We start from the raw sequence: 25,114 nt of genomic DNA on the forward strand, positions 1-25,114 counted from the left end.
ACCTGAGTTCAAATTTGACCTCAGACGCTTAATACTTCGTAGCTGTATGACCCTGGTCAAGTCACTTAACCCCAAATGCCTCAGCAAATAAAATAAAAAGTTTAAGATACCCTAAGCTTATAAACTATCTCCTGCCTCATCCATCCCTAAAGATATACTTTTCATCTCTGCTTCTCATGAAGGTAGGAAACAAGCATTTACTACATGCCAGACACTCTGCTGGATCCTCACAATAATGGGTACTTTTTATAATTTCCACTTTACAGCTGAGAAAACAAGCAAGCAATCACACAGATAAAGTTTAAGATTGTCCTGAGTCTAGGCCTAATGCCCTAACCACTACATATCTAGCTGTTGAGCTCCAGGTACTTCTTCCTCCAAGAATTCCCTAATTCCTCTCTGCCCGTTGATTATCCTCCTAAAAGTTACCTTTTAATCTATGTACATGATATCTATGATGCCATATATATATGTATGTATGTATATGTATATTTCCCCACTAGCATCCCACTAGGATGCTGGCTTCTTAAGGACAGGGTCTGTGTTTTTGTATAAACTATCATAAATGTTTGTTGAGCTGAAATGAATCATATCGTTAGAAGGGGATCCCACATCTGTGATCATTAAAGTATGAAATAAAGGTTTGGAGCTCCCAGGGAATTTATATCTCCCGGGGTTGTCTACATTTTTAGAAGAGGACCAGCCAGAAGACAGCAATTTAATAATGCTAGAAGTTTAGTTATCAGAAAGCAGATGGGGACAGGGATGAGAGGAAATATTTTGGGAGCTGGCCATTCCTCAGTTCCATTTCCCTACCCCACTCACCCATCTTTTCCCGACTCACACTTCATTCTATAAAAAAATAATCTATTAAAGTGTCTAGCCCAGCCAAAAGAGCACACGTTTGGGAATCAGGAATCTTTGCTCTTCCTAGCTGTGTAAGACCTTGGGCAACTCACAGTCCTCAGTGCACTTCGATCTAAGCAGTATTTATTAAGGCCATACAATGAGCTGGATGTCTAGCTTAGAATTGGGCAGCTAGCTGGCACAGTGGATAGATTGTGAATGTGAGAGTGGAGTGAATCCATCCAGCCTTTAGGCACTTATCAACTAAGTGACTCAGGATAAATCACTCCCTTCTGGAAGCATTTATCTCCCTCTCCTCCCTCCCCTCCCCCAGCCTCCCTTTCCTCAGCTATAAAATGAGACAGAGTAGTGATGGAGATAACTGAAACAACAAAGTAAAACCCAGGGCAAACTTCTAAATCATTATATAAATGCTAGCTTTTTACATTCTACAGAGGGGAAAGCACCAGGCACAAAGATAAGTTAAAAATACCAAATTTGGATTTGAGGTGAGGTGAGGTGTGATGCAAAGAATTTGAAGCCTCCTTTTGTGAGAGGTAGATGGCTCCTTATCTGACGTTAAGAGAGCCAAGGGTTTCAAGAGGTAGAAATGAGAAGGAAGATCATTTCTGGCATGTGGAGGTGGGAGCAGAAAGAGAAGCAGAACCTGGGCAAAACTTTCTTGTGGAAGTTAGGAGATGGCATGCTGAGTGGTTGAGAAGCAAATAGATTAGCTTTGTTGGAATGTGAAATGTAAGAGGGGAAATAATGTGTAATGAACCCTGAAAAAAAGAAAGGTGTTCAGCTTGTGTAGGGCTTCAAATCCCAAACTAAGAGGTTTGTGGATTTATTTTAACATCAAAAGGAAGGAACTGAAGCTGTTTGAATAGGGAGTGATATAGTAAGTGGGACTCAGTCTCCTTTTTTGTAAAATGAAGGGATTGACATAGATGAGGGGCTTAAGGGGAGGAACTTGGCCAAGAAGCCTTGAAAGAGCACAGTACCTGGAGTCAGAAATGTCTGAATTCAAATCTGGCTTCAGATACTTAATAGCTGTGTAAAGTTGGGCAAATCACTTAAATTCAGTTTTGGTTTCCTCAATAGCATCTATCTCAAAGAGTTGTTGTAAGTACCAAATGAGATGATATTTGTAAAGCACTTAGTACGGTGTCTGGCACATAGTAGGCACTTTACTGTACTGGCTTCCTTCCATAGGATCTATAAACCCTCAAATGGTCAATGAAATTCATAGATTTTGGTGGGTCCTTGTGATATGTTTGACGTTCAGGAGCAAATGAAGAGATTTAGGAGAACAACTAGCATCAAATATTGGAGTTCAGTCATTTGATGAATTCATAATAGCCATTCTCTTTGGCAAAAGGTAGGTTTACTTATGAGAGAAGAGATTACAAACAAAATGAAGAAATATAATAGATGCTATGAATGGTAAATATGAAATAGATTTGGGAGAGCACATAGACAGGAAAATAGTTGTAACAATTAATAATGGAAAAGACATGTTCCCTAGTGGAATTCACAATTAACCAAGAAAAAGGGAACACACCATGAGGTGGGAGTACTCCATTGACTGGCAGGCTAAAAGAAAAGCACCCTAAAAAATTATTTAGCTATAAGAAGGAGAAAGATACCACCCAGTAATGGGCTTCAGTGAAGTAGGCATAGGGCAAGGACAGCTTTAATAGGGGAAATTTAACCTCTGGGGGTTTGACATAACTTGGCTTTCAGACTGTAGCTATAGCAAGGTGAGGTTACATAAGACCTCCACAGGGGTGAACCTGTAAGGTTAAGCTGACTGATCTCCATCAGTGCCCTTGCCTGGTTGCCTCAGGGAGTAATGTTATCAGTACTTCAGGTTTTCTCTGCTGACCCCACCTAGTTACTCAGGATCTCATCAACTTTATCCCCACTCCCAGCCCCAAAAAGGTTTAAGAAACCCTAGTTTAGATTATCAAGAAGTTCATTCCATGACCAGCAGGATGAATACAGAGAGGCTTGGAGAGACCTACATGGACTGATGCTAAGTGAGATGAGCAGAACCAGGAGATCATTATACACTTCGACAACGATATTGTATGAGGATGTATTCTGATGGAAGTGGATTTCTCTGACAAAGAGACTTAACTGAGTTTCATTGGATAAATGATGGACAGAAACAGCTACACCCAAAGAAGGAATACTGGGAAATGAATGTGAACTATTTGATTTTTGATTTTCTTCCCGAGTTATTTTTACCTTCTGAATCCAATTCTCCCTGTGCAGCGGGAGAACTGTTCGGTTCTGCAACTATGTATTGTATCTAGGATATACTGCAACATATTTAACATATATAGGACTGCCTGCCATCTTGGGGGGGGGGGGAGGAGGGAGGGAGGGGAAAAAATGAAACATAAGTGATTGCAAGGATAATGCTGTGTAAAAATTATCCTGGCATGGATTCTGTAATACAAAGTTATTATTAAATAAAATTAAATTTAAAAAAAAAATGACAAAAAAAAAAAAAAAAGACGTTCATTCCAGTTCTAACCTTCTTTAATTGTATGACTGTCTTTCTGATACTGAAGAAAGGAATTTAGTTCCCTGATGGATCTAGAGATGGAATCTTGGGCTGAGAAAATTGGACAATATCAAGTTGAGGTACAGGAAAAAGTAAGAGCTTAATTCCCACCAAGATAGAGTAGGAAAAGTTCTGGATTTGGAAGTTCAAGGTCTCTCTTGCTTTGGTGAGTCACACAAGTGAAATGTCCAGTCTGTAAAATGAGGGGATTAGACTGGACGATTTTAGGGCCTTCTACTCGCTCCAAATCTATAATCCTATTATTCCTTTAACACTTTTCCAACTACTCCCCTTTAATCCAACACCACTCTGGAAAAACCACCAGATAAGTCACCCTTCTGAATCTGGGGAGGACTGCTATGAAGTCTAAAGGAAAGCAAATTGCTTGTTTCTCTTGGAATCGGTTTTGCTATCTCCTATCTGGAAGATGGGGAAGGGTCCCTTTCTCAGACAGCCCTTGTAATACCCCGGTTTCTCCAGCATCAAAGGATAAAATTGGTCTTTACCTTTCCCATACAACTTTTTATCACTTCAGGCAAAAACTCTTTTCAAACTCTCGCTCAGTAAAGAACCCAGATCAATTCACTCACAGAAGAGACTCCTAACAATAAACAGTGTGGATATTGGAGTTGGAGGCCTAGCCCTGAAGATACAAGCTAGATGTATAAACCTGAGGAAGTCATTTAATTTCTCAATGCCCCCAGGTCCTTCTTTAACACTAAACAGAAGAAAATAATTGATCTATATTTCAAAAAAATTCAAAGTAGGAGTTTATATCTCAATAAAATAAGTCTGGGTCAAAAAAAAAAGATAATATCTCATCTTTTTTTTTTTTTAATATAATTACAAAACCCAATCTCAATAGTCTCATTTGAACTTCACAGTTTTGTTAAAATAGGGCATACATACATCATCATCATCATCATGCCTCTTTCAAAGATGAGAAAACCAACAGAAGTAGGTCACAAACTGCAAAGCTTCTTTAAAACCCCAAGTCCTATGGTCTTTACACTTCACCTAAAACAGAAGCATTCTCAAGTTAAAGGTTAAGATTTCTAATGGTGAAATATCTAGAGTCTGAAAAAGTGAAAAGGCCTTTGGAAAAACTCAATATCTTAAAATCATATAGCCACTCATTCACAAAATATAATAGGGATTTTTCAACCAGGATTATTATTATATGGACACCTTAATACTTGCTAGAGATTTCAGGAACTCTGACCTCCATAAATAATTTTTAAAAAAAATCATTAAAACTACAGTTATTCCTTCCTTGTTGCAACTTTCCCCCTCATGGCTTTAATGCATCATGGACCAGTATAAGAAATTAAATGGGAATTTTTCAGGAGTTCTGCAAAAGTCACCAACAATACCAGTGGATGACACAGGAAAAGTTCAGAAATTTTAAAATGCATGAAATGTATGTTTAATAATGTGTAATAAGATATAAAAGATATTTTATTTTTTAATACTATGATAATTCAGACTTCTCTGGTATGAAAGGAGAGCCAAAAAAATTTATTCAGATTTTCTGGATTGAGGAAGTGATAAATCCCCTAACTCTCTTCACAGGAAAGGGATCACTAATTTTTCTTGTGGCAACATTATTCTGTATGTTTTTTTTTTTTTTTCCTGAGGCAATTGGGGTTGTGACTTGCCCAGGATCACACAGCCAGAAAACGTTAAGTGTCTGAGACCAGATTTAAACTCAGATCCTTTTGACTTCAGGGCCAGTGCTCTATCCACTAGACCAACCAATTGCCCTTACAGTATTCTGTTATAAAAGATTATCTGCTGGTTTGTTTTTTTCAAAACAATGCAATTTTATAGTGGTACCACAACCTAAAAACTATACAGATGAATTTTCTTGCCCAATTCCTTGTTTTTTATATTTCTAATTTTCATTTTCTCTGATTGAAAGTTCACTTCTCTTTTTCTTGAATGGTTTCAATTCAAAATTTGGTCATTACTGCTAGGTCAATCATAGTATTGCTGGTACTAAATACCATGTTTTGAAAATATTCTATTTATTACAAAACCTTTCTTCCTGATGTTCCACTTTGGTCCTCACAAACTAAGAAATCTAAGACACTAGTCTTTTGATGGGTCAGAAAGCATTTCCTGAATATCACTTATGCATTGTCCAGGATCATGAAAAACTTAAGCCTTTTACTGATAGGGTGTCTGGAGGTAGCAATGTGACTCTCATCTTGTTTATGTAACTGTTTAATTCAGTTCAAAATACAATTATTAAGCCAGGTGGCACAGTGGATAGAGTGCTGGGGCTGTAATCAGAAAGCCCGATCTTCAAATTCAGTCTCAGATTCTTCTTAGCTGTGTGATCCTGTGCTCTTGTCTGCCTCAGTTTTATGAATTGCATATTGGGGATCATGACAATACTTACCTTACAGGGTTGTAAGAATCAAATGAGGTAACATTTCAAAAGCACCTAGTGCATTCCCAGATACATAGTAGGTCTTACCTACTTTGTGCTGGGCACTAGAAATACAAAGAAAAAAGAAACCCATCCTACTTAAAGAAACCTACAAGATACCTTATGAATGGCTATAATGTATATATGAGTAAATAAATATATATTTTAAAAGTTATACAAAGTAATTTCATGAGGGCAAGAGAATAACTTTCTGATTTAGAAGGGTATCTTAGAGGTTACATAGGCACCCTAGGTAAGGAAGCCCTGTTTGGCTTGGTTGAGTTCATCTTGCCTCTAACATCCCTGATTTCGACCCATGAGATCTACCCACCCACCTCACCCTCCATCCCTCAAATCTTGGGCTTTAGACATACATACACACACACACACACACACACACACACACACACACACACACACACACAACGGTGAGGTAATTAGGATGAAGTGTCTAAGGCCACTGACTTCAGGGCCCATGCTCTATCCACTTTGCCACCTAACTGTTGAGCTTTTTTATTAGCAAAAATCACTTTCTCCTTTTCTAAAGGGTGCTCTTCCCTCATATTTATTAAAACAAAAGCTTTAAAAATATCCCTCTGCAAGTAAAATCTCATGTTTTTCATTTGAGAAACACTGACTTCTTCCCTCACTCCTTAAGACAATGAAAAAAGTCTCAAGGCATCATACAGTCCAGAAAGGCAGCAAACAGGCATTGCATACTTCAAATAAGCCTCTAAGTCTTAGTGTTCTCATGTGTCATTTCTGGCCTGCTTTCTGTGAAAGGTGTTGTGATTGTCTAATGAAATAGGAAGGAATGTCCTGCCCTACCCCACCTCCATCATTGATGCTTCCTCATCTGTTAAAGGACTAACACTTATATAGCCCTTTATAGTTATGAAACATTTTAAATACATTTTTCTTTGTATCTTTATAGTTATAGTTATGTATTTTATAGTTATGAAACATTTTAAATACATTTTTTCTTTGTATCTTCACAATATACTTGAGAGATAAATAGTCAAGTATTATTGTCCCTAAGGAAACTGAGTTAAAGGACTTCAGTTCCAAGTCTAGAGTGCTTTGCCACTATAACCACAAAGGTGGTAGGTGCAAAAACACTTGGAAAAGAACAAGGAGTGATACAAATGTGAGGAAATCGTTAAAAGTAATAGCTTATAAGTAATAGCTTATATTTACTTTAACATTAACAAAGTGCTCACAACAACCTTCCACAGGAAGCAGGACAGGTTTTATAATGTTACTATTCCTATTTTGCAATTGAGGAAACTGAGGCTCAGACCAGCTAATTCACTAACTCAAAGTCATATAGCTAATAAGTAGCAGAACCAGGATTGAATCCAAGTCAACATCCACTCTAGTATTTTTCCACTCTGTTCCTTGGCCCAGCAAGGATAATTTCAACAACCAACCTTCCTCCAAATTTGGTTTACATATTTTTTCTACCCCAAATATAACTAGCCTTTTGAGTAGTGGAGGTGGGAATGGAAGGAGAAGACTATATCTTCCCTTTTGTTACTTATAGTTATGTATTACCTTTGGATTTTGAGGCACATGAATTGTTATTGTACATCTGACAACATTCCATCCATCTGCCCTTCTGTCAACCAGTCCTATAACATTATCCAAGGAGCCAGAGCTGGGAGTCCAGGTGTACTTCCATAAATCCAATTCATGAGCAAGTCAAGACATCACCCACAAGACAAAACAAGATATCGCCCTTCCCACTTATATGCTTTATTACACTATACAAGTAATGTGAGTTAAGGCATGCCATTAGGGATTCCACCATTATGGGCATTATTTATGGACATTTCATTGTTCATTTGTTAATCATTTTGAGTCATTCTTTCAGGAATGAGGACATATTTGCATTGATCTAACTACACTCTCTCACCCACTGTGGTCAGTAGTGTCCATGACATAGTCACTGTACTTAAAGAACATAAAACACAATAACTCAGAGAGTTTAAATTCTGAACCTCACTCTCAGCATCAAACTCTAACCATGGGCATTCACTCATTTCATTCCCAACATGGCTCTCAACTTGTTTATAGAGTACTCATTCAGCAATGGATTTCTTACCATGTTGGTAAAGTAGAGTCATTTTGGCAACAGGGGCCTGGTTGGCCACACTTAACAAAACTGCAAACCAGCCATTTTTAATGCATGTGATGATGTTACCAGCATTGGAACTCACTCCCTACCATTTGTGAGTTGCCAATATCCAACCTGCAGAGAGAGCTCCTCAATGTCCTACCTCTACAGTTTCCCTCCACTCAATAGTCTCCATCCACCAAAATGGCACAAGGAAGGAAATAAAAATTTTGGCCTGCTAAGCCATGGTACCAAACATTCTTCCAGCTATGGGTGAAGAGTAGCCCAGTGGCTCTGTGATTTACTATCTTTGTAATCCTGGATAAATCATCCAATCTGAGTCTCAGTTTCCCTCTCTGTAAAACGAGACCTCATCTCTTCAACATAATGGAAACATTATCAGAGTACAAATCAAAAATACTGAATTCTGAGCCTCAGTTTCCTTCTCTATACATTAAGAAAAAGAGCACAGTCTATAAGATCTCTAAGTTCCTTTGCAGCTATGTGACACAATGAATTAAATTGAATGCATAATCTGGAGTCAGATCTAAGTTCAGATCCAATTCCCAGCTAAGTGGCCAGGAAGTAAGTCACTCAACCTCTGCCTGCCTCAGTTTTCTCAACTATAAAAGGAGATTCTAAAACCACCCACTCCTCCAAGGGTGTTTATTAGGATCAAATGAGATATTTTAAAGCATTTAACATAGTACCTAGCACAAAGTTACTTAAGAAACACCTGTTCCCTTCCTGTTGTTATTCACAAATCTTATGATTCAAAGCTCATAAACTTGGACAACTAATAAGCTTCCATTATCTAACAAAATTGCGCTTTATTCTCTTAAAAAAAATTATCTCTCCTTTTGCTACATTAACTTTTGAATGCTCATTAGCACTCCTTTTTTCCTATCCACTTAGCTGTGCAGTCTAAGCCTTTCTCTTCATTCTGGCTAGGTCTTAATGGCAGACCTGGTCACTGGATTCTGGCATGGACCTAAGATGGATATTTTCAGATTGGGTCAATGTGCTGGGGTTTTGTTTTGTTTTTTTTTTTTTCTTGATTACAATCATTCATTATTATGGAGGTTTTTATTGGGTCATGGAATATTAATTAGAAAATGAGAGTGATATATAAAAAAAGAGCAGCAGCAAAACTTTTTTAAAATTTTAGAAAAAATAGGAATAAATTCAAGTTCTGGTTTTGACACTTCCTAGTATGCTTGGTGAAGTCTCTTAATCTCTCAGAGTCTGATTCTGCGCTTATAAAATGGAGACAGTTCAGGGATATTGTAAAGAAAGGAAAAATAATTTTTTAATTATTTTTTGTAAATGTGAGTTATTACTATGCCTTAAGCCATCCGCCCCTGTTCTAGGTTAGGAGATCTCAAAACTATAGACTTTGTGCCAGTAAAGACAGAAATGTTCTCTGAAGACTCTATGAAGGGAAACCTTTAACCTTACTGTTGCCTACCACAGATATGGCATCCTGAGCTTTGCTCTTTATTCACTTTTCCTATCCTCTTTGACTCTCCGTGTGGTATCTTTTCTTCTATCAGCTGTAGTTTATGAGCAGTATGGTACAGCTTAAAGTTAAGCCAGGACCTGTGGTCCTAATGCTAGGTCCTGGCTTTTCAAATGACTTCCCTTATAATTCTGGGCAAAATACTTTTCTTGGCCTCCGATGTTCTCAATAAAATGAAAGGAAAGAACTAGATAATTCTCTGAAATCCCACCCCTTTCTGGGTCATACTATGGTTCTAAGTAAGTGCTAAGAAGTATTTGGATCTGATTTACTTCCTTGTGTCTTTTCTGCTAGGTCATTACTCCAACCGCCTTTCCTCTGACTCCCAGCTCTGCAGTAGCTGGCAGAAAAATCCTTCCAGTTTTGGTATGAGCTTAGCTATTTTAGGACCAAGGATTACTATGTAGGTAGGAAGAGAAGACCAGAAAAGGGAATGGAAAACTTCCAGTTAAAGTTGTTATATGAAGACTTCTAGGCAAACACAGCTGCCTAAGGAACATCTATTAGCAATGAAGTAGAGGACCATGCTTGTTTTTTGTTTAAAAAAAAAAAAAAAAGGAAAACAACTGTGACTCTCCGTACTTCCCATCTCCTAAAGAATAGCACAGGCAGATTGGGCCTAAAGTAAGAATCAGTCTAGCATCTGAGGCCACCTTCTAGTTAAGAACATGGAAATTAGGCCAAGGCTAACATTTCAAGGAGACTGGAGATAAATTATGAGTCCAGCTAGCAGACAGTAATAGAGGGTGAAGCCTGAAGTTTGGACCTCTGGGCAGCACAGCGAAAGAGGCAGAGATCAACATACCTGGGGGCCTAAACATACCCTAAGAGCCCTGCCTGAAACTAGCATGGTCCAAAGTCGAGCTGCTCCAAAACTAAGAACCATAGCCATAAACCTCTAGTAGGCAGCAAATCCCATCTTCTACAAGAAGACTTTGTTGATCCCTGTTAATTCTAGTGCCTTCCATCTATTGATTATTTTCAATTTATATTTTTTTGTAGCTTTACCCCAATTAGAATCAGAATGGAAACAACTTAGAAATCACATTTATAGCAAATTTCTCTGGTAAGAAGTCTAATATCCTCTGTGTGTGTGTGTGTAAAAATTAAAATTAAAAAAAATCTTGGGTGCTGCTTCACACCTATAAGATTAAAAAATATGACCCCCAAAAAAGGAAAAAAAGCAGTAGTTGGTGAAACTGTGGGAAAACAGGCACACTCGTATACTGTTAATGGAGTTGTAAACTGATTTGATTGCTCTGGAAACTATTTGGAACTATACCAAATTATTAAATTGTACAATCTTTTTGATTCATGTAGGCCAAGGAAATCAAGGATAGTGGGGAAGAACTATATATATATATAAGAATATTTATAGTAGTACTTTTTTGAAATAGCCAAAGACAGAAGTGCTCATCAATTGGGCAATGGATTAAAAAAAAAAAAAGAAATGACAAGTAATATACAAAGAGAAATATAGAGATTCACATGTTTGTAGGATCTGATCACAATAACAATGTGAGGGGAGAAATTTCTGAAAGATCTCAAAATTTTTACCCAAAAAAGGCAATCAAACATAATTTCAGAAGATTAATGGCAAATCATGTCACCCACCCTTTGGCAGAGAGATGATGGACTAGAAATCTAGAATCAGATATGCATATTCAGAAATGGTCAATATCTTGATTTGTTTTTGCTATATTTTTAGAAGAGAGAGTTTTTACTGAGAGTGGATTAGTAAGTAGTGGTAGACAGGAGTGAAAAGGTAGGAAAAAGAATCAATAATTTTTTTTTGAATAAAGGAGGAGAGGGAGAGAATAAGCATTTACTAAGTTATCTACTATGTGCTAAACAGTTTGCAAATATATTGCCATTTGAGCCTCAAAATAACCCTGAAAGGCAGGTGCTGTTATAGTTGTAGGTAAGTGGCAACAGAAAGCAAATAGAAGGTAAGTGGCTTGCCTGTTAACTATTAATATTATTTATCTTTAAAATGGGGATAATAATATCACCAATCTCCCTGGGTTGTTGTGAGGATCAAATGAGCCAACATTCAAAGTTCTTTGCAAACCTTAGAGAACTACATAAATTCTAATGATGATGATGACGACGATATCAGAAACAGAAAATTCACATGTATTAGAAAAACAGCATATGTTTAGGCAGAAAAAGGGAAAGAACTGTGTACATGTGTGTAAAAACAATAGGAGAAAAATAAAGACAGATTTTATATCAGCAAAAATAGAGACAGAAATAAATTGTAATTTAGTATTTTGTTTTTCCCCAGTTATATGTAAAAACAATTTTAAATATTCGTTTTTAAAACTTTGAGTTCCAGATTCTCTCCCTTCCTCCCTCTCCACCCCTTCTCATTGAGAATGCAAGCAATTCAATATAGATTATGCATGTGTGGTTGAGACAGGGAGATTAAAAACAATATTATGCACACAGAAGGCACTCAATATGTTTTTGCTGAGTTAAACTGAGACAGAATGTGTGTATCAAAGACACAAAGAAATGACTTTTCAAACAATACTATATACAAGGCTTACCAGCTTTACACTATTTTCTCTTTTCCTGAAAAAGGAAAATGAAGGAATCAATGGTAGGTAGGCATCCCTAGGCTCCAAGGGACTAGTCCTACTCCTGCCCCTAATCTAAGGAATGACCAGCTATTATAAAAATGATAAATCATTAAGTGTAGCTGGTGGAAACTAATTTCCCTTAGTGAAGAGCCCATCTACTTAGAGATCAAGCACTAAAAAGACCTTTGCCCATCAGAATCTAGAGCAAAGAAGCAGTAGAAAGTCCCAGAAAATGTCAAATGAGACTGCTTGTGACACTGAGAGCCTGAGCTGTCAGAAGCCTAAACTCTGGGGCCACTGAACCCCACTAAAATTCAATGAAGAGCAAAATTCATTTTCAAGCATGATACAGCTAGGGTGCAAAGGAAAATTAAAATAAAAACAGAGGAAAGAGATGAAAACTGAAAAATAAAGGAAATTCCATCTCAAAGGGACCAAAATTTGGACTTTGTTCTTCTCTTTCTGATCCTTCTTCATTGGGCTCTAGATCCCCTGGGCCTTGGAAAGCCACTTCTCTTCATCTTGAAATTGGTGGTGTTCAGTAGTTTCAGTCATGTTTAATTCTTCATAAGAATTTTCTTGGGATTTTCTTGACAAAGATGCTAGAGTGATTTGTCATTTCCTTTCCTAGCTCATTTTATAGATGAAAAAACTGAGATAAGAAGTATTAAATGATTTGTTCAAAGTCCTAGTAAGTGTCCGAAGTCAAATTTGAATACAGACCTTCCTGACTCCATGCCTACCACTTGCCCCTGTCTTGAAATGGTGTTATATTTTTTTTAATTTACATATATGAGAAGAAACATGGTATAATAAATGGAAAACAGACCTTCAATCCAGGAAGAACTTAATTCTATTCTCAACTCTGATAAGCAGAAGTTATATGATCCTGGGGAAATCACTTAACTGATATGAGAAAGTTGCAAAGAATGTGCTGACATGCACTGGTAGAAGAATTCTCCTCACCTGAAAGTTCCCTACACCAATGGACTTAAGAGATCCAGTTCCTATTCTTACTTGTACTAATGCTACATCCTTCCAATAAAATATAAGCCTTTTTCAGGGGAAAAATTGTTTTGTTCTGTTAGTCATGGTATCTTCAACACTTAGCACTATAACTTATACATAGTAGATATTTAAAATTGTGGAAATGAATTGAAATTTGGCTCCTCTTAACACACTAGAGGATTCCAAGCCTATAAATTGCAATTGTCACAAATCTATCCAAAGAAGTAATTTTCTTCTCTTGCAACCTTCTCCATCTCCCTCCCCTATCTATTCTTGTTGTGTTGTTGCTGTTCAATTGTTTTCAGTTGTGTCTAACTCTTTTTACTCTGTTACCTAGCTGTCCCTGGTTATAGAAAATACTAAAAATGTTCCGGCTATTATGTCAATGGATAAAGTTCTGATCTCCCTCAAAAGTCTTCAATCCAACTAGCACTTATAAAGCATGTACTGCATATTAGGGACCCATTTTAGCTGCTAAGCATATATTTTAAAAAAAAGTCCTTGCCCTTAAGGAACTTACAATTCACTGGACACAGGCCTTGAAAAATTAAACTTAATACAAAGGAATAACATGTCAGGAAACAAATCTGTAATCAGAAAGTTCCCATATTAAAACAGTGCCTTTGGAGGTAGTAGATCAAATCCATTTTCCTCAATCGATCCCAAGGCCTGAGGAAGGAATTTATGGGGGAAATTAGGGAGAGGGAATGGGAGATTACTTTTCTGCTTTGAGTTCAATTTCCAAGTCTCAGGAATGAGTTTGCCCTTAGCCATCTATATTTTGTCACCCTTTACAAACATAACCTACCCTAAAGTTTCCCTTTTAATAGAGAAAAACAATTACATAAAAACATCAAGTACAGAGACCAGGACTCAGAATATATAGAATATTAAGTGTACCATCTCCTTCTTTGCCATGAGGTTAGAAGTATGCTTCATTATCTCATCTCTGGAACCTCTACTGATTTTTCCATTACTTAGACTTCAACTTTCATGTATATTGGGTAGTCATTGTATGTACTGATTTCACTCTTTCATTCTGTATCACTTTTTACATATCTTTTCACATTTCTCTGAATTGTTCATTCAGTTGCACAATAATATTCAATTATATTCATGTCAGTTTTTCCTGACATTTCTGAGTTGATGGCTTTGTTTCTAATTCTGTTCTCAGAATTTGTTGCTGTGGATATTTTGGCATGTAGCAGACTTTTATTTGTGTCATTGACTTCCTTGAGATATATACTCATCAGTGGGATTGATAAACCCAAGGATATGGTTAGTTTAGTCACTTTTCTTGGGAAATGCCATACTGAAATCCAGAATGATTGAAGCACAATGGTCTTTCCAACACTGACTTTTCTCATATATTATCTCTATTAACTTAGACAATCTAGGCTCCAAAGTTATTTAAATTACTTTTAATCTTACTATTTAGTAACTCAGAACATATTTTTACGTGGTCATTTATTGTTTGCAAATTTTTTGATTACTTTTCTGTTGGGGAATGGCTCTCTTGATATGTAAATTCCCGGTATATATTGGATAGTAAAGTTTCATTAATGATATTTTATGCAAGTATTTTCCCTACTCTGTTTTTTGTTTTTGTTTTATCTTCATTGATCTTGTTCATATAAAAGCTTATTAACTATATGGAGCCAAAATTTCATCTTTTATGATTATGATTATTTTATTTTTTATGATCTCATCTATTCCTTGTTCAGGTAAGAGATTACTTCCAGACCTTCTCATTACCCCATCACATCATAGTTGTGTAAAATCTTGTTCTCATCTAAATTTTTTTAAAATGGCTTAATCTTTTATATTCAAGTTGGATATCCATTTTGAACTTGTTGTGGTATTGGTATAAGATATTGATCTGAACCTAATTTCTGATAAACTGCTTTCCATTTCCCCTCCAGTAGTTGTTTAAAAAAAGAAGTTGAAATTCTTGAATTTATCAAACACTAGATTATCATTTTCAACTGCTTCTTTCTGTTGCTTTTCTAGTTTGTTCCACTGATCTACTTTGGGTTTAGCACCAAATAATCTAATTCAGTTCCAAATTCTCTCTCTCCCTCTCCCTCATCTCCCACCCTTTGGAGAAATAATGCCCATTAAAAATATAAATTTATTCAAAACATATTTCCATATTAGCTTTGTTGCAAAAAAAAAAAAAATCCCAATCAAAATAAGGTAGAAAAAAATGCTATCATTTGCACTCAGAGTTCACCCGTTCTCTCTCTGAAAGTGAATAGCATTTTTTACATGGATCCTTTGGAATTATCATAGAACCAAAATATTTTGCTTTAGACAGTTTGTGGTACATATCCTGCTTTTGTGAGATAGATGGCTCAGGGTGGCTCAAATATCCGTCAGAGGAGATGGAATCTGTAACTTACACTTCAATACAATTGTTTCTGACTAAATAACAATTGAATATAGTACAATAGAATTAAAAGGTAAAATCATGTCAGCCACAGTCACATGAAAAGCAAAGGGGAAGCCTAATTTGTACAACTGTGGAGATAGTTTCCAAGTTCCTCATTGCCACTCTAGTTGCCATGCAGAAGCATCCTGAGCCTCCATGACCCAGTTGACTTAGGAGCAAAGGTAAGAGAGATCATCAAAGTCATTTCTGAACACCAGAAAGAGCCAAGAGAAGCTAAAGGGAGGGGTAAGAGCTAACTCCCTGGACAGGTATGCCTGAGACTATATAAAGATCCTTTGACCTGGAAAAAACTTTCAGTAGTCAGATGGCCCTTTGGCCTGGTGAGATGGCAAGGCATTTGCAGCAGGGGCACCCATGTCACTCACCCTGAGGTTAAATTCCTTTCTGAGTGCTGCTGATTTTCCTCCTCACCCTGGATCAGCCTACGGGGTTGGTTGTTGGCCCACAATGGCCCCAGCCAAGCAAAACAAACGAAAACAAAACAAAATCTGTCAATAGGTAAAGGTAACTCTTGGGCAAGAGGTTAATGCCAGATCTTCTTTATACTTCATCACACTCACTACCCACTCAGGTATGAATGGGACAATTCTTTATTCTTGTGGTTGCTGAGTTCTGTGCCTCAAACTCACACTGGATATAGTTCAAGGTCACCGCTGCCTCTCTCTAGCTCAAATCCTCAGAATCCTGCACTCTGGAAGGCAATGATTTCTATTTTAAAACTCCTATTGCAATTCTCCCTTGTTTTCTGTAAACTCAGTTGAAAATCTAGATATGTTTATGAGAATATGAATTAGGGAGTGATAATCAACTCATGAGACAGTTAGGTGGCACAGTGGACCACCAAGTCTAGAGTCAAGAAGATGTATCTTCCTGAGATCAAATGTGGCTTCAGGCACTTACCAGCAAGTCATGTAACCCTGATTACCTGAAATTCCTCTTCTGTAAAATGAGCTGGACAAGGAAATGGCAAACCACTGCTGTGTCTTTGCCAAGAGAACTCCAAATGGGGTCATGAAGAGTTGGACCCAACTGAAAAATTGGACTGGATAACAACAATAATCTCATGAGATTACTCTTCCTGTCAATGGAGTCATAGAATCTTAGGATATTAGATCTAAAGGGACCTTAGAAATCATCTAATCTACCCCCTCTCACTGCAAAGATATGTTAACAGACCGAAGAAAGGTAGTGGCTTACTTAATGTCATCCCTTCAAGGAATCATACTATCAATCAATCCAACAAGCATTTATTAAGCATTGACTATGTAAGAGTAACAATATTTATGTACATGTATAAATAAATAATTATTTGCTATTCAATCGTTTTCAGTTGTGTCCAACTCTTCATAATCTCATTTGGAGTTTTCTTGGTAAAAATACTGGAGAAGTGTGTCATTTCCTTCTCTAGTTCATTTTATAGATAAGGAAACTGAGCAAACAAGGTTGTGATCTGTCCAGAATGACACAGCTAATAAGAGAGGTAAGATGAGTCTTCTTGATTACAGGTCTGGAACTTTATCCACTGTGCCATCCCTAACTCCCTCCCATTCCCCCCCAAAAAAAATTAAAAAAAAAAAAAGAATAAAAAACAAGTTAATTAAAGGAAATTAAGCCTTCATTTAGCAGGTGGTACCTGAGGTGTGTCTTTATGGAAATGAGGAATTCTAACAAGTAGAGGGGGAAAAAGGAAGACATTTCCAGAACAGAAGATGGTCAGTAAAAAGGCTCAGGAGATGGAGTGCTATGTGAGGAAGAGAAAGCTGGACAGTTTGTTAGGACTACAGAGAGTAGAGAGAAAAGTAATGTAGAATAAGGCTGTTAAGGCAAGTTGGATCCAGGCTGTAAACAGCTTTTAAAAGCCAAAAGTAAAAGTTGATATTATATCCTCAAGGTTTATTTTGTAGTTTTTATTGAATTTATTGAGTAGAGGAATGACATGGTTTAAACCAGTGCTTAAGAACAATCAACTTGATAGCTCTATGGAACAAGAGAGAGATTTAATTTTAATACTAGCCAGTAATTATAAAGTTTGAAAAATACTTTACAAATATTAATTTATTTAATCCTCACCAGAACCTTGGGAAGTAGGTACTGTTAGTTTCCTTATTTTAAGGGAAGCAAGAGAGTTTATGTGCCTTGTACAGAATCACATAGCTAGTAAGTGTCTGAGGCCACATTTGAGCCGAGGCTTCCTGATAGCCTTCCTGATAGCAGGTCCAGATTCTCTTTCCAGGAGACCCAATTACGGAATCATTCCAGTAGCACAGGAAATCAGGAATGTGCTGATAAATGTTACACATGTCACAACTTTAAATCTGCATTATTAATACTTTCTACATCACTTTTTTTCAGTCTAGACAGTTGACAAAACAATCACACCCTGATTTACATAATTTATTTATATTTGTTATTCTTATATTTATATGTATATCATTTGTTATGCTTATTTTTTGGTACAACAGGAAGAATGCCTAGTTTTTTTATTTATGTTTACAGGATTTATTTATATTTATTATTATTACTTACATATTGTTTATTTGTAGCATTTACAATTTATTTATAGCATTCCAAAGTGCAGATGCTCACGCTGAAAATTTACCAGTAAATTCTCACTAGCCTTTAGATCTGGCTCTGGCATACCAAAGAATGGGAACCTGAAATAAGATATTGGCTGCATGACTCAGGAGAAGTGGATCTATCCAAGAAATGTCATTGAGATAGAAAAATCCACATTCGACAACCAATTGGATGTGTGTGGTGAATGATATTGAGATATTGAGAATAGTAAAGTTGTGAACCTGGAAGATTAGAAGAATGGCGGTACCTGTGACAGAAACAGGGAAGTATGGGGATAAAGAGAATGAGTTTTATTTTGAACAGGCTGAATTGAACATGTATCCAGAATATCCAGAGGAAATTAACTATTCTAGAGATGATATAGGACTGAAAATTAGCCTGGATAGAGGATGGAAGTCATGGCATAGGGAGAATGGAACCTATGGGAGCTGAAGAGGTCACTGAGAAACCTCGATGTAGTGACCCTCTAACATTTGTCTCCTCACTTCTTTTATCTTCTTTTTCCTTCTCTTTTCACTGATTTTTTTCTTTTCTCTTCATTTTCTTTCATCACTCTCTCAGCAAAGATTCCTTCAAATTTCAAATGTCCTCCATACATTTAAGAATTGTAATAAAAATACCAATTGTATCTTATCTAGTTAATGAAACAACTTCTAGGAACCTATCTCCAAATCAAACCAACTTCTCCATTATGTATACCAAGGGCCTCTAAAATAGATCTCTTCCAGAACTTGTCATCCCCTCAAGTTACCTTCTTGTTTACACATTCCCCCCTCCTCATAAGACCAAGCTTCTATATAGATCCTCCAGCTTTAGCCTTCCTCCCTACCCACCTTTCAGTCAGGCTACATTCCCATCACTCTGCTGAAGCTACCCCCTCCAAGGTCATCTAACATTTTTCAAAGGCATTTCCTTACCTCCTTATTAATGCTTGACCATTGTAGATTATTCTTTCTTATTAAATACCCTCTTCTCAATTGTACATATTTAACCTATATTGGATTACTAAGGGAGGAGAGAGGGGAAGAAAAAATTTGGAACACAAGGTTTTGCAAAGATGAATGTTGAAAACTATCTTTGCATGTATTTTGAAAAAGAAAAAGCTATTATTAATAAATAAATATCCACTTCTCCCACTTGGATTCCAGAAATGTTGGGTTCTCATGGTTCTTCCCAAATAAATCTCTCTAAACAACTTTCTGAATCTTCTGCCAACTACTCCTTAAATGTGAAATCCTCAACCCTTCCCTCTCTAGATTCACTCCCTCACATGTTATATGTTCATCCACTCCATGCTTCCAAATTTAAACTCTACACAGATGACTCTCAATCAATTGAGTAAACAAGTAATACAAATGTATTAAGCACTCGCTGTGTCACCGACCTTCTAGCCTTAGTACCTGGGCCTCAATTTGTCCTCCTCAGATCAGCTCCTCCTCCACTCTCACCTTCCTGCCACATGGAGTCATAACCTCAGAGTCACATTGGACTCTTCTCTTTCTCTCACTCTCTTACCTTTTAGAGTAACAAGAAAAGCACCATATTTGGGGTCAAGAATCCTGGTTCATATATATGTATAAGCTTGGGCAAGTCATGGGGTCTCTGGACCTCGACTGGAGCTTAATCAATTGATTTCACAGATCCCTAAGATCCATTTTGCCTCCTAGAATTCTATCTGTCTCCACAAAATAATAATTTCACAGCTGCAACCCTATGCCCAGCAGTTACCTCTTCTCCCCCAGATATTCTAATAGCCTCTCAACTATTCTTGTTTTCAGTCTATAGCTGTTTTAAAATATCCTTCACACCAGTCTATCATATTCTTGGGGCAACTAGATAACGCGGTGGATAGAGCACTAGGTTGGGAATCCCAAAGACTCATCTTCCAGCCTCAGACACTTACTAGCTATGTGATCCTGGGCATGTCACTTAACTCTGCCTCAGTTTCCTCATCTGTAAAATAAGCTGAAGGAGGAAATGGCAAACACTGCAATATTTTTGTCAAGATAACAATACCGCACCACTGTGATTATATCACATCTCTATTCTACTGCTTCATTGCCTCCTTATAGCCAGTCAAAACTCATTAGAAACTATTAGAAATGCTTGACCCTAGTACTCAAGGTTCCAGGCAACCTGGATACAACCTAATTTTACTAGCCTCAACTTATGTAACTCCTATTGATGTGCTTTAGGTTCTTAACATGAACTACTTTCTGTAGCATAGTGGGTCCAGAGCACTAAATGTGGAGTTAAGACTTGAGTTTAAATTTGGCCTCTGAAGTATACTAGATTTATGAACCTGGAAAAGTCATTTAAAATTCTCTGTATGCCTCAAATGTCCTCATCTGTAAAAATAACACCTACCTCCCAGAGTTGTCCATAAGATCAAATGAAATGCTCTAAGTAAAGCACTTAGCACAGTGCCCAGAGCTGTAATAGGTGCCTAATAAGTGCTTGCTTTCTTCCTCCTCTCTCAATCTCCTTTGCTCAAGCTATTCCCTAAGCATGGAACAAAGTTTTTCTTCAACCCCAAACTGTCTACTTAAATTCCTCCTCCATGAAATCTTTGATGACTCCTTGTCCCAAGTGAAAATGACCCTCAACTGTCCTTTGAGGTCTCCTAGAACTTTATTTAGCTTTTCCTTTCAGCCCATCAATCCACAAGTCTTCAACTAACTACTATGTGCCCAGAACTGTGCTAAACGCTTTATAAATATTATCCAGAGATAAAAGAAAGGAAAAAACAGACTTTGCCCTCAAGGAGATTACATTTGAATGGGGGAAGTAATATGTATAAAATATATAAATTAGGGAGATACAAGATACACAGGGAGTAGATGAAGACCTAGAACCACTGCACTAGATAGAGGCTAGAATTCTGAAGGTGACATATGAGCCAAGTCTTAATGGACACCAGCCATATGTAAGAGCTGACTATAGGAAAGGAGGGCATTCCAGGTGGGGACATCAGAGAGAATAAAAGCACTGAGGTGATGGATATAGTATCTATCATGTATAACAAAGCTGAAAAATATAATTTGTAGGAGGGATTGACGTAAAAAATTTGGGAAAGGTAAGGACCAAAGTAAAAAGGGCTTTAAATATTATCCAGTAGGCTTGCATAAAAAGTATATTGTTGAATGAATAGATCTTCTGGAATAGAAAACTATCTCTCACTGATATACCACACTCTAATCTGCTATTCCCAATTCAGTATTGAATGCCTCATTTATTTTTATTTGATCCTAGAGATAAAGAGCTACTGGAATTTAAGTAATAGGGCAGTGACACGGTCAGACCTAAGCCTTGGGATCATCACTTGGGCAGGCATAGAATGGTGTGGGGTAAATTATTTAGATTGTAACACTGGATATTATTATTTGAATTAACCAGTGGGCAGCCTGCTTGTTCCTTTGGTATGTATGCAATGTCAAGAAGATCTCTAGCCCATTGGGGGTGGACCCAGTTTTCAGGAAGACACAGAACTAGAGACAGATAAGGAATACAATGGATAGACAAGTCATTTGCCTCAGTTTCCCCACTGTAAAATTAGTATAATAAAAGCTTCTTCCTCAAAGGCTTGTTGTGAGGATCTAATGAGATATTAATAAAAAGTGCTTAGCACAGTGCCTGGCACATAGTAGGTGTTATATAAATATTATTGTTGTTATTAGCTCTAATTATTATAACAGAATAACAGGCAGGGATGCCACTATTGTCATTTATATGTATAAGTATATTTCCTTACTTGGCCATAAATTCCAAGAGAATGGGGATCTCTCATCTAATTAAGAGGCAGCTTAAGTAGTAAAGTGGATGCATTTCAGGACAGATGGCAAGGAAAACTTGAATTTAAATTCAGCTTCAAAGACTTATTAGCTGGGTAATCATAAGCAAACCAGTAAACCTCTTTGCCTCAGTTTCCTCATTTATGAAATGACAATAATAGCGCCTATCTCCTATTGTGAGAATATGAGATAATATTTGTCAATACTGTGCAAGGCTTGAAACATATATACATGATAGCTGTTGTTTTTGTTCAGTTGTATCCTATTCTTTATGACCCTATTGAAGTTTTCTTGGCAAAAATACTACAGTAATTTACTGTTTCCTTCTTATTCTACAGATGAGGAAACTGAGGCAAAAAAGGTCACACAGCTAGTGTCTGGGGATACATTTGAACTCAGGTCTCCCTGACTCCAGGCCTCCACCTGGCAGTTAGATTATTAATGTTCATCTAAACTTACTATCTCTATCCCTTCCCCTAACCCTTACTATCACCAGTGGAATGCTTTATTTACAGTATTATCCGGTGGGCAGTAGGCTTTGCATAAAAAGTATATTGTTGAATTAATAGATCTTCTGGAATAGAAAACCACCTCTCACCGATATACCACACTCTAATCTGCCATTCCCAATTCAGTAGTGAGTGCCTCAGTCTCCCCATTTATTAAAGAAAAATAATCTGACCCTGAGAGGAAAAAGGTACAGTTTTCTCTCAGTAAAGAGTTCAGAACTACTCTCCCACCTTCACAAGGTTTCTCTACAGAAGGGGCTGGCAGAAAGATGGATTTCCTGTTACCCACAGAAAACTATCTACCTTGTAAAACAAGCACTTTGACATACACAAAGTATGAGGCGGCCTGTACTTGGAGTTCGGAGGCCTGAGTTTGAGACTCCCCCTAGCCACCTTCACTACCTTGGCCGTGGCCCAGCCGCTTTTCCAGCCTCAGTTTCTCCACAAGAACCCAAACCTGTAATTCCAAGCTCACACTGCTTTGCTTAGGATCAAACAAGAAGGTTTAAGCAATGTGTTCTGCAAAGCTTAAAAGGGCTACATGAATGCATAATTCAAGGCCAGTTCCTTCTCTCAGCCACTGGGCTTATCGCGAGTTACACGTGGAAGGGTCAGGAAACACTGTTTTAGCATTTGCTAAGAAAGCCCCTATCGAGACTCTGGGACGTTGGTTGGGCGGTTTACTAAGGGCAGAGTGGTTGGACGTCTGTGGAGAGTCATAAGCTTTAAGCCCACACCCCTCCGTCCCGTTTCCTCCTCTTTTCTCCCCCTCTGTCCCCAACGTTCCCCTTCCCCTTTCCTGCCCCACTCCCCGCCCCACTCCCGGCAGCAGGCAGCCAGCACAGCTCAGTGAACTCCGGAGGGCCGAGGGAATGACCGAGAGTAACCCCTTTTGCTGACGCTGACGTCACGAGCTCCAGAGCCCAGGGGGGCGGGGCTAGGGATAGGCACAATTTAGTATCCCCTAAAGCTCCAGCTGCCCCAAGAGGCGTGACCCCTTCTCCGGGGAGGAATGAGTGTCCCCCTCACCACCCCCCCGCCAAGTCTGGACAGAGGACCGGGAAATTGGGGGGGATTAGAGTCCCAGTCTCCAAGTGTGCCCCCAGACGGCGAGTCCCCAACTACGCGCACGTTCCAGGGACTCGGTGCCCGCGGAGATACACAAATACACGCAAACACTCCTCAACCACACGGGGACTCCCAAGTCACAGACACGCGCAAAATCACGGATACACACAAGCCTTCGAGGCCGGGGAACAGCCAAGACGGGCTGGGGATCCTGGAGGGCTGCCTCCAATCTCGGGAGGGGGGAAAGGGGTGCAGTCAGGTAGCCCCGCTCACTGCGCTCCCGGCCACGCATCCCGTCTCAGCCGGGGTCCCACGCGCCCAGGTTTAAGGAAGGGGTCCCCGGCAACCGCATTACTCCCTCCCCGGGACCCACCTTCGATGTCACTGAGCAGAGCCGAGTCGATGTCACTGGACTCGCTCAGCGTCAGGGAGGGATCCAAGGCCGTCTCATCGAAAGACAGGCCGTTCATCTTGGCGGCTGGAGGGAGCCCGCAGCTCCGCCGCCGCCGCCGCCGCCACTGCCGCCGCCGCCGCCTCCTGCCCGCTGGACCCCGGACGCCTCCTCCGGGCTGGGTGGCGTTTCTTTTCCCACACCACGCCTCTCCCTGTGCCTTCCTTTAGCTCCGCTCCATGGACCGAGATCCTCCCGGAGGAGGAACCGCGCACACCCCGAACTCTTCGCGGGCCCGCCGGCGTCCGGTGGCCTCGCCCAGTTCCTGAAACAAAGTTAGTGCCAGGGTCGCCACCCGTCCGCCCCCAGAGCCATGCCCGCTAAAAGTTGGTCGCAAAACTACCCCGAGGAGGGGGAAGGGAGGGAGAGGGCGCTGGGCGGGGCATCGTCCTTGGGAGTCTCCACCCCAACCCATCCTACCCCCCCCACCCCCCCGCCCTTCAGTTTGAGTGACAGCACCATCCCCAACTCTGAACCTCTAGGGACGTTCGGAAGCCGGGGAAGGAGTAGATCGACTGGACTACCTAAGGCCTGGGTAGCCTGAGTCCGCTTATGGGGACCACGTGGAGCAGGGAGGCTGAACCTGGAGGGGATGGCGGAGATAGCATTTGTTGCGTTGGGTGAGGGGCTTCCTAGGCTGCGACCAGGTATAGGGCGCACGGAGCTTTGCCAAGTGCGTGCCTCTCTCTAGGGGTCCGGCCGAAGTCAGCCGTAGGATTTGAGGGGCTCTGGACGCGCGAGAAAACTCGCCTAGCTGGGACCCTCATTAGACACCCCCACATTCCAAAGAAGCACAGGCGTACAGCTCCCCCAGCCCCGGAATTTGTGGAGCTCCCAAGCTGACTGAACACCCGGGCTTTGCAGCTTCCTGCATGCTTTGTCCCCTCCCCGTTCCCTTTCTTCCCTCCCCCTCCTCAGATAGGAAGATTCTCATTTGAATGCGGACCAGACCTGCCAGCCTTCACACCGGTTAGGGTGGGGCAGGTCACCTGGAGTCTCGCTGAAAGGAACTAAACTGATGCCATATAGACTTGCAGATCAAGACATTCCCATCTTCACTGCGAGCTTCTACCTTTACTCTTGATAGAATGAGCTCTAATTAGCGGCTCTCAAATTGTGGTCCGAGGACAACTGGGGGTCCTCAGATCAAATCCATTTTCAGAATCATACTAAAGGTTTTTGT

The 25,114-nt window shown here is 39.2% G+C and overlaps 1 protein-coding gene across 2 annotated transcripts in view; it reads right to left on the minus strand.

The window, feature by feature from the left end:
* SREBF1 (sterol regulatory element binding transcription factor 1) overlaps positions 1–24,052 on the minus strand; it is a 58,823-nt gene extending 34,771 nt beyond the window's left edge. For both annotated transcript variants that reach the window (XM_051997676.1, XM_051997665.1), the window contains exon 1: positions 23,854–24,052. In XM_051997676.1, the coding sequence (XP_051853636.1) occupies positions 23,854–23,950 (97 nt within the window). In that variant the 5' untranslated portion in view covers positions 23,951–24,052. The remainder of the gene's footprint in view (positions 1–23,853) is intronic.
* Positions 24,053–25,114: the final 1,062 nt, after the last annotated feature.

The sequence above is a fragment of the Antechinus flavipes genome, chromosome 1 (genome assembly GCF_016432865.1).
Source record: "Antechinus flavipes isolate AdamAnt ecotype Samford, QLD, Australia chromosome 1, AdamAnt_v2, whole genome shotgun sequence".
Taxonomy (NCBI): Eukaryota; Metazoa; Chordata; class Mammalia; order Dasyuromorphia; family Dasyuridae; genus Antechinus; species Antechinus flavipes.